General features: G+C 45.1%; 1 protein-coding gene across 1 annotated transcript; it reads left to right on the top strand.

Annotated features, from left to right (window-relative positions):
* The first annotated feature begins 544 nt into the window (after positions 1–544).
* dlx4b (distal-less homeobox 4b) lies at positions 545–7,637 on the top strand. Its single transcript, XM_076152331.1, has 3 exons — positions 545–1,139; positions 2,063–2,256; positions 3,558–7,637. Exons 1-3 carry the CDS (start codon positions 827–829, stop codon positions 3,804–3,806), a joined length of 756 nt encoding a protein of 251 aa, XP_076008446.1. The 5' UTR covers positions 545–826; the 3' UTR covers positions 3,807–7,637.
* The last annotated feature ends 3,253 nt before the right edge of the window (positions 7,638–10,890 follow it).

Consider the following 10,890-nt stretch of genomic DNA (forward strand, 5'->3'; position numbering starts at 1 on the left):
TAACGTTTTTTTCAATCTTATTAGGCAAATCCTAGCCTTGACTTCGCCATATATTCTTCGCTTGACTTTAAATATGAATCAATGTCACATTTAATTTTACTGATCCAGTAAATAGGAGATAAAGTGCCGATTACCATTTAATTTATTTGAAATGATGTTGCAGTTTTGCCTGTGGAATCAAATATAACAACGCGAGATCGTGACGTGTTTTTAGTTTAAACATCCAACTGTAATTTCTTGAGCTAAATCGGATTAATTTATAACATCAAAACAAACAAAAATATTGGAAAAGGTTGCAAGAAATGAATTTCCCATCAGAAGAAAAGAGTCCAGTCGATGTGTTTTGATGAAAGCAGACAGATTAATTCCCTTTAACAACTTTTTATATTCTTATATTTGATGTGATAGATTAAAGCTCGGTGATATGATGATGAAATAGTAATTAATAGTAGGAGGTTTCTGCGGCTCCATCCTGTATCGTGTATGTTAATGAAGTGAATGGTGGAGCTCCGTGACAGCTGCTGCAGGAGACCAATCAGATCCCAGTGTGATGGAAGGCAGTGTGTTTGAGGCTCTGCAGGCAGGAGGTGTGTGGAGAAGCATGTCAGCTCTTACCAATGATGTAAAGAAGGATTCCTTTCGCTTTTATTCCGCCTTTTCTACCAAACTGCCGCGGCCATGATCGCTGTCGGGGTGCCTCGATCCCGGGCCACGCGTTGGACTTGAGCGTGGATTTGCTCCCAACGTTTTTTTTTCCTCTCCTCCCGACACAGAACTCATGCGAGCCTCTTCAGAGCGACGGGTTTATGGACTCGCGTATTAGCTAATGATGTCTATGGGGTTTATGCCTGACAGTCTGAATGGCTCGGATCCCTCCAAGTCGGCCTTTCTAGAGTTCGGCCACGGACACCCGGCGCACCAGCAGCACTCCCCGGGTCTCTCCCACATTTACCCCGTGCATGGCTTGCACAGCGCGGGCCATTCCCAGCACGAGAGCCCCTTCCCTGCCAGCGCGTCCTATGGCCGCTCTTTGGGCTACGCCTACCCCGGCGCGGTGAACGCTCATCCCGCGTCCGCCTACATGCCGTACCAGCACGGCAACAGCGGCAGCCTGGGCCACGGCAGATTAGAGCAGACAGGTACGCGCGTGTGTGTGAATGTGTGTGTGTGTGTCATGATGATAGCGGCTGTTAAATTATGACTCTTGTTTGCCATCATGCATTTGCGCAATTACGCACAGACCGCGCAATTTTGGAGACGATTTGCAGGCGAGAATAATTGCTCACTTCAATGTTTAGTTACTGAACACAAACAATTGAGTCTCCTGCAAATTCTGACTGAAAGAGTCTTTATTCTTTATTGTGACGCATTCGCACTTGTAATTTTAGTCTTTGGACATTTGAAGCGTCAGCAGTGTCAAATCAAGGCCTCGTCTTCAACCACCTTTACCACTCATGTTATAGTATAATCACGGCAGATGGAGCCATTAATTTTATTGACCATAATTTTCTGTGGGTACGTCCAATTATGGCCCGTGTTGCCTTCATGGGCCTACCTCAGGATCTGGTTTTTACCCTCATTGTTAGTGCACATTAAGAAAACGACTGCAGCTCTTCCATTTCTGCGTTTGCTTGCCTCCCTTTTGCCGTTTAGGAACCTTTTTTACTTTTCGTTCTGTGCTTAGATTTTTAATTCTGTTCAGCCGATACCCGCGAATCCCTCGCTAACGATCTAAATTTAGGATGCATGAAAATGGAGGGAGAAGAAATGAACGTGCAGATCATTTGTTGATGTTTTCATAATCGTGAACTATAAAAACAAGGCGTTCTTGCCCTCTGGTGCCAGCAGAAAAAGGCCTGCATGTGATTTACTGCCTCTGTCAATAATATCAATGATCTCCTTTAGTTTGAGAATTTATCCCTTTAGAAACACTGAGGGCTTTAAACGCATCACTGGGTCTGCGGTCGCCATCATTTGTCTCGCTTTATAGCCCAAGGAGGGAGAGGTTGTAAATCATAACTCGCCATAATTCCATCTCCACTTTCTACTCCATCTTCAAAAGATCGCGAGAAGTCCACGGCCATCGAGAACAGGGACATTCGCCTGAATGGCAAAGGGAAGAAGATCCGGAAGCCTCGGACCATCTACTCCAGCCTGCAGCTCCAGGCTCTGCACCAGCGCTTCCAGCAGACCCAATACCTGGCCTTACCGGAGCGGGCAGACCTGGCAGCCAAACTGGGCCTCACCCAGACTCAGGTGGGCCTTCAGAGTTCACATTCATCTCCATTCATATTTACAATCCCACAATTGTGCCTCTTAGATCTTCCAATCTCACACCTGCAGTATATTGACCTTTAGTAAGCTTCAGTCTTATATTCTAACGTGCTGGCTTAAGCTGCCTGCTAACAGACTGAAGACTTAAATTAGCAGCTGAGTGATGGAAGCTGCTGTCAGTGTTTGTTCGCCATTATCACGTCTCACCGCAGTGGCTGAGATGAGATGAAGACGTGATTAGTGAGATTTACCCAACAATCTTTTTTAATACAAATCATATTTACTGTACTTAATGTCTTTGCTTTATTTCCTTTCTGAGTCGAGAGGTAGAAAAATCAACAACAAGGGAAAGAATAATAAGAATTTTTTTTTACTGTAAGGGGTATTTTTTTTTCATGCTTTCTGATAGATCACTACACGTTATGGCGATTAGATAAACGTTCATTTCACGCTTTATATTGAAATTTGTTAAATATATGACATAATTAGATGTGTTTGTGTTTTTACTCGTCGTAATTATTTCGTATTTGAAGTTGGTGTGTTAGCAGCTCTAATATGAATAGTATGACACACACACACACACACACACTCTGAAACTGACAGTGTGTGGGTCGATACACACGGATTTTGGAGGTTAAGCAGGTGCACGTTTCTCCCTCAAAATATGACGCAATTCGGTCCATTTCCAACTCAAAGCGCCTTTACACTTTTATTTTCCAAATATCAAACGAGCAAATCAAACCATTCTGCCAATTAGCTTTTGTTTGCGACATTCTCCTAATCAGCTAATCTGCCCCAGTCTTCGTGTGGTCCCGGCTGTTTTTACGGCTGTTTACGACTGTTTACGGCTGCTTTGGCGCTCTGATGCCACTTTTATGAATATTCACATCGTTACGCGCCTCTAAGAATAACCGCCGCTGTTTGAAGTCAGCAGATATTCCAGTGATCCACCACAGTGTGTGTTTGTCATTAAAGCCTCTCCGGGGCTGTTTTCGTTTCTCTCACACACACATACACACACACGCTCGTGCTTGTCGCTGTCACACTCCTGCACCACTGAGCTCATAAACGCAGAACAATAGGGGGGCTCACTTTTAATGGGTCAAGTGTCACTCAACTCCACTCATCAACAACAACGCTCCCCCTCCCTTCTTTATTTTGATTCCACTTTGGCTTCATTTTTAATTCTGTGGCTATTATAATAAAAACACATTCTCGGAATTATTCAACCGCAATGATAATCACATTTTGCATTTCTCTCTTTTTCTTTTTTTGCCTTCTAGGTGAAAATATGGTTTCAGAATAAAAGGTCCAAGTATAAAAAGATCATGAAGCACGGCAGCGGACCTGAGGGAGAGCACCTCCACAGCACTAACTCTCCCTGTTCCCCCGGGTTGCCTCAGCTTTGGGAGGTCTCCATGGCGAACAAAGGACCCCCAATGCACCCAAACAATTACATGAACAATTTTGGCCACTGGTACCCAAACCACCACCCGCACCAGGACGCGGTGCCCCGGCCTCAGATGATGTGAGTGGATTGTTTTACCGGCCTGGAGCTCCACGCGAGCACCAAACCTCTCAGCCTGGACTGAACTAAACGTGTCTCCATGTGTGTGTGAGTGAGTGTGTGGTCGTATTCTTCGTGTATTCCGTGTGTGTGCGTTTCTCATCGACCATTTTTTAAAACTTTTTTTGGTTATTTTTTGCGCACAGCCTGAACTAACTGAATTGTGGCTCAGCGTGTGTGTGTGTGTGTGCGCGCGTGTGTGTTGAACGAGGGGCTCCGTATTGAGACGTCGTTTGGTGCATTCACGGTCCAGACCTATAAGCAGTATGCAAATAAAGTAGCTGTTGGATTGGCGTTTGTTACTATCAGCTTCTTGTGTCACGTTATTGCTCCCAAAACGAGAGTGTGTGTGATCACATTTGCAGCGATTTTTCGCGTCAAACCGCTCGTTTTAGCGTCGACAAGCGTGTGACGTTTACGGCCTCGAAAAAAGGCTTGAAAATGCGCGTTTGATTGTAAAATCTCGCTTGTTTGTGACGCAGCAAAACACGGCACATCGATTCACGCTGGGAACATCTTCACCCACTCGTTTAATTTTCGTTTTAAATTATGAAGAAATTTAAAAAATAATGGATACAAAATCTTTCTTTTTGGGGAAATAACGCGGTAGAAATGAAACTTTACGCACGGCTGGTTTGACCTTTTACGCACGGAGGTCTGGCTCGTCTTCTAAATCACTACGCAGCAGACAAGCGCAGCATAGACACGCAGCGATTTATCGTTTCTTTGAATTTAGTTTGGGAACTAAAACGACAGCAGCTTAATAGTGATGAATAAAGCTCTAATTCTCCTCAGCAGCATTTTAAAGGTGTAAAGGTGAAACACCATTCGTCAGAGGGACACACACATTTAAAAGGGGTGTGTGTGTGTGTGTGTGTGTCTCCTCTGAACAATTAAACCAGACCGCGATCATGCCCCTTCATCTTGTTTCTCATATTCAGAGATTTCAGTTCAAACCCAGAGACGCGCTGTTATGGAGATATAAACTCTTAAATGCCGTTAGTGCTGTTAGACTGCGGTTCACTTTGTGTTTAACGAAGCCAAATGGCTGCTTTTATCTTTTCCAGTCATCATTTTGTCTGGCAAACATTAGGGAGTCATAAAAGTCAAGATTTCACTACTATATGCATTTTCTCCCCATTAAAGTTGAGTGTAAATGCGGCCTAATAATTAGAAACTAGTCCTTTCTAATAACCAGGCTGCAACTCTGCATGTGTGATGTCATTTCAAAAGATCATGACATGGAGTGACCTTTGGAGGCTTTTTCACGCTCTTTATGTAAACTTGGCTGTGGTGTAAAGTTAGTGTGTTTAAGAGCGCCTGGCTTTACATAACAGCTTCTTAATTTAGATCCTGAAATCTGATTCAATACAAAGCTAAAGTTGACTCATCGCGTTTCTGTGTTGCAAATTAACACTGTGTACATGACAGAAACTACTTTGCGTTGATCGCCATCGCAACAGGCCATTCAGTCAAGCACACACACACACACACACACACACACACACACTGTCCAGTCTTACCTTAGCCAGAGAACTGAAGCTTTGTGCTGGAGATGTAAACCAACAAAGCCAAACATATCACAGCCCCATGTTTTCACTCCTCCAAGCTGATTTTCTCAGACAAAGACGCGCATTGTGTTTCATTAACATCTCCTTCTTTATATATACACACGCTCACATACACACACACACGCACAAACCGCCATCATGCCCCTCTCCTCATTCTCCATGATTATGTGCCTTGTTAAACATGCAGGGCCGGGGGAAGACGAGGCGAGCAAAGTGACGGGGCATCAGTGGAAATTATAGGCAATTTCACATCTCCAGATTAGAATAATGGCTGGTGGAGTTGGACAGACAGAGTAGGACCTTTCAAACGGGGGCCAATTATCAAGCGGGGCAGATTGAGGGGGGAACGTGAAAAGGCTCCTCGCGTAATAGACGAGCGAGGAGGAGGGGAAGGAAGGTTGGGAGATGGGCTGAAGGGCGATGATAAAGGCAGATCTGACTGTATCAATGGCGGGGAGGGCTCGGGCTTATCAGATCCGAGGTGTCTGGTGGGTTTTAATTGCAGGATAGCAGCGAGAGGGGAAAATAGCTTGTTATTAGAGAGGTCCCAGTCTCTTTCGGAGGGGACGAGTGGCAAAGCCGGTCTCCGGGGGTGATTATTGTTATTAGCCTGAGTGATCTGACATCTCAGATATTGTGCCCGGCCTCCCCGCCAGGCAGAGCGCACACTTTGGTTTCATCTGAAGGAAGGCTTGACTTAGTTTGGGGGCTCGATGTGCGCTTTGCAAGGATTAAAAATGGAATACAGCTTGGCAGGCAGGAAGGAAGGCCAGTCTGACACACACACACACACACTGTCTCTCTCAAATACACACAGTAGATTCCTAAGGTAAACAAAGGATTTAAGTAGGCCGAGGCTCAAACTAAAATTATGTGACAACAGAATGAATCTCTGCGTGTTCAGCAGGTTTTACTGTTTGGATCCTGAGTTTGGCCTCGCAGGTCACCTCACTTCACTTGTGGGAGGGCGACTTGTGCGGCGTTAAACCCTAAATGCGATGGGAAGGTTTAATCAGAAAGGGATGAGACTGAGAGCAGAGCGTCAGCGTGCGTCCCGGGCCTGAGGTCAGCCAGGGTTCACAGCTGTCAAGAATGCCTTTCTCTCTTCATTTCAGCCGGGTTTCCAGCAAAATGGCGCAGCTGAGTGATCCTAATGCGGGGGAAGGCTCGGGCCCTGGCGTGGGCTAAGTGTTGGACAGCTGCTGGAAATCTGTCCGTAGATGCTTTTGCCTCGCTTGACGAGCTCCCGACCTCCATCTCAACCCGTATCGCTGCGCCCCAGAGACGAGCGCTGACACACTGTTGACTGTTGTAGAGAAGGGGGGGGGGGGGGCAGCAGAGTAGAGGAGCCTATAGGGCCGCTGGCCACCGGCTCTATTTAGGGTGTTGTGATGCCATGCCATGCAGGATTGCATTCGAGTTCAACAGTTCACCTCCACCTCTACGGCTGCTTGCACTTGTTAATGTTCAGAGATTACATGTATGGACATGGCTGACCCCAGCAGCCCACACACACACACACACAAGCGCGGCCTGCAGCGAGCACACGTTTGTCTTCGGCACAAATGTTTCCCCCGACGATGTATAAGCAGCCGACCGCAGCCGAGGGCCACACACGCTGAGGGAACGGCTCACATAGACGCCTGATGAGATTTCATTGATATCAAAAGCCAATATAGTAATCAGGCCGGGTGTGTGATGTCAGCGAGCCACAGCGCAGGGCAGCACAGTGGTGAGTGACGCTGTAGACAACTGGTGTAGAGTTCAGGGAAACAAACTGAAGCATGAGGAGGGACATGGGGTCATACGTGTAAAGCTTCTCATGCTGTGGCAAAATGGCGGATTAAAGGAGTTTGAGATGTGTTTGAGGATGTCTGCTCAGCTTTGTTGGCATGAATCACACGTTAGTGAACAAATTACTGCTGTGTAGTGACACACACTCCAAACTACAGAGAAGAGCTGTGAAATAATTTACGATGTTGAAATATTTTGAGTTTAGTCCAACACACTGTATGATGTCATATCTAAACCCTAAATCATTCCGCCTTAAAAATGTTCCCATTATGAATTTCAAAGAAGTGAGGGAGTGAAAAGAGAAACTTAATTTGTACTTAAAATAAATGTAATAATTTAAAACTGTGACTGGGTTCATCTGCAGATTCAGTGGCTCATACTGTACTGGTGTAGAAATGATTACTGCCTTATAATCTCTAAATAAAATGTACATGTGATGAGTCAAGATTTATTTAACATATTTATGAACATAAGCAGCTTAAAGGTATGAATAAAAACTAATCAATCAAACTGGAAACACATTATTAACAATACATTTAGTTATTTGAATTGACTAAAAAAAATTCTTAGAAGAAATCTCAGGTGGAATAATAAAGAATATATTGTAAATTATGTACATTATTAAGTATTGTTACTTGTAAATCCAAACTATTCTTCATGTTTTGCAGTGATTTCCTCATATTTTCTCTTGATGCCAGTCTAATTAAGAAACAGATTTAATCCTATTTATGGAATCATATTTAGCACTCATGAACTTCCTGGTAAAAGCTTGTTAAGGTTAATTCAGTGACGTCATCCGTCCCTAAACGCGTCCAGCTGCGGGCACGTCCTCTTCCTGCCGTGCGTAATGGCGCCTCGGTGGTCTCCTGTGGTCCGTGTGTGTGTGTGTATGCAGCAAAGCGGTTTGGCTTGCGGTGTGTGTGTGTGTGTGTCGACTCAGCGACATATTTAATAATCGGCGGGTTGTGCCTTTAGTGATCAGACGCACAGAGAGATAAGATCCTCTGACGCGCTCAGTGGCGCTGTCACAACACCGATTAGTGTGTGTGTGTGACGCTCACGTGACACCTCATATAATTAATAACTGTGTGTGTGTGTGTGTGTGTGTGTGTGTGTGTGTGTGTGTGTGTGTGTGTCCTCCAGTCATGTGCGCGTTGTGTGTGCGTTACGGTAATTCGTGTTTACCTTGATTATGTAGGATTTAAGGAAATGCGCGTAAACATACTGGGGCAGCGTATCAATCATCTCTGCAATCCCAGCCAATCAATCTGCCTCCTGTCGCGTTACAGTGTTTGCTATGGATCTAACGATCCTTGGTTCGAACAGGCGGACACTACACCAGAAGTTGTGATCAGAAATAAGGTCAAGGGTTTATCTGGCAACAAATAACAACAAATAAGTTGTTCTCTAACAGTCTCTGGAGGACCAGGCGGACATGACGAACAGGGAACTTGAGAAAATAAGAATGGCGTCCAAGTAAACAAAAAGTCCCTCAAAACGTCATTAACAAAGTTCTGAAAAACTGCGGGAGCATTTGTGAGTCCGAACGGCATAACCAAGTATTCAAAGTGGCCTAAGGAAGTGTTGAATGCCGTCTTCCACTCATCTCCCTCCCGGATGCGCACCAGATGGTAGACATTAAGAAGGTCCAGTTTAGAGAAAATGGTTGCAGGGACTCAAAAGCAGAATTCATTAGCGGCAGAGGATATTTATTTTTGACTATTTCGCAACACATATCCCATAGTACAGTTAAAATCAGAACAGTAAACAGACAAACATGGAAACCCGTTAGTGTGCACAATTCATAGAATAACTTAATTTAGCTTTTTTAAATGTCCATTAGTTAGTGTCCCAAACACTTCTTCAAAGGCTCATCTGTCATGGCCTTTCAAAAGCCAAAAGACAGGTTCCATCCGTAGACGTGGGGGTACAGATGGAACAATCCAGTTTCCGCCCCACTTCTGAACTCCGCCTCCTGATCCCCGCACGGATTTGTCAGGACACTTCCTGTTTCAGTCCTCATAGACTCTGGTGCTGAGGATAATTTCATTGATGATGGTTTTGTAAGGAAAACAGGCTCAGGCGGTGATACTGATGGTGAGCAGGCGGTGTGTTTTGCTCCTCCGCATACTAGCTTCAGTCGTTTTACTTCATAACGTAACCACAGTATGATACAACCTTGGGGGCGGCAGAAGCTCAGTCTGCCGAGTGGATTTGGCTGGAAGCTGGAGGGTCGCTTCGAATTACACGATGACCAAAACAATGGAATATGGGCTGGTAGCTGGCTGGCTGCCAGCGCATCTCCTGGGCACTGCCGAGGTGAGCCCTTGAGCAAAGCACCTAACCCCCAAATTATCCAGTCCAAAATCGGATCCATTTGGTGGCCACATAATTCAGAAGCAGGCGTGATGGGTGGAAGCACGGAGATTGAGTCTACAGAAGTCCAGGAAGAGACACAGCACAATGACAAAAAAAGGATGCAAGCACATATATAAGCATGTGTTGCATTCGGAACTATCTGACGAGATGATCCGGGGTTTAAATACTTGCAGCTGATGAATCCTGGATGGCTGATGAGCCTCGGGTGTGTGGAGTGAGATGACAGAAACAGGAGTCAGGTAACCACGCCCAGACACGTATGACAACACAGGTATGGAGAAAACAGAGAGGAAAACAGGGGAGAGGAGAAACACATCACAAAACATAGCGATCACGATCAGCTCCTGACAGTGTTACAGTGCTACAAATCAAACTCACACTAAATACTAAAGGATCGAGTTTTCTTGAGCCTCGAATATCTGGCAACTTTTCTATCCAACCTGCTATGCGTGTGCGTGGGAGAGCCAACGGTGAGAGACTTTGAACCCCCCCCCCCCCCACACACCTCTCTTTACACCGCGCTGAATGTTATCTGGCAGCAGAATAGTAATAAACCCGAGTGACTCCAACATGTCTGCTCGCCCGTCGCCTCCTTTGCACGCAGCTCACACGTCTCCAAACACACACACAGGGAGAGAGAGAGAGAGAGAGAGAGAGAGAGAGAGAGAGACACACACACACACACACACACACACACACACACACACACACACACACACACACACAGACACACACACACACACACACACACACACCAGTCAATTCACTTTATGGGCCTCATAAATTAACTATTTCTGTAGAGTTGTGGATCATCAATTCCCCCAAACTGCTATCTTCCCTCTCTCCTGCTTGGTCTCTTATTTCCATTATAAGAAAGTTAAATACAGATTTTTAAAGCTTCACGTTTGATCTTCATCCTCCAGCAAATCATCCATGTTCTATAAACTTTAAACTATAATCATCTGCTCGCTATGACAGCCCGCTGATTGTTATTCTTCCAAGTGGAGTGAAGGGAGTCAGCGGAGCGTGAAACCGCTAACAAACATCCCCCATTCACATTCAGGTGCGGTAATTGCAGCGTAGAATCCGTAAGTATTTATAGTCACGGCGTTTAAAAATACTTTTAGAAACTGAAACTAATTTTCTCACCGCCTGTAATTGAGTTTACTTCTCATTTACATTTTTCTTTGTAATCTAATCTGTACCTTTATTGACTCATCAGCTGATTTGATTCATTAAACTTCTCACCCCGCTGTTAGAGAGGCGGCAGACTGCAGCATGAAGGCGCTAAGACACACACACACG

Source organism: Genypterus blacodes, unplaced genomic scaffold (genome assembly GCF_046128005.1).
Source record: "Genypterus blacodes isolate CSIRO-AG114 ecotype Tasmania unplaced genomic scaffold, CSIRO-AGI_Gbla_v1 ptg000055l_1, whole genome shotgun sequence".
Taxonomy (NCBI): Eukaryota; Metazoa; Chordata; class Actinopteri; order Ophidiiformes; family Ophidiidae; genus Genypterus; species Genypterus blacodes.

Excerpts from the sequence above, each read along its gene's own strand:
- dlx4b (XM_076152331.1), top strand. The coding sequence starts at position 827 with ATGATGTCTATGGGGTTTATGCCTGACAGTCTGAATGGCTCGGATCCC. Across the intron at positions 1,140-2,062 it reads CGGCAGATTAGAGCAGACAG|ATCGCGAGAAGTCCACGGCC; the intron begins GTACGCGCGTGT and ends CATCTTCAAAAG. Across the intron at positions 2,257-3,557 it reads TGGGCCTCACCCAGACTCAG|GTGAAAATATGGTTTCAGAA; the intron begins GTGGGCCTTCAG and ends TTTGCCTTCTAG.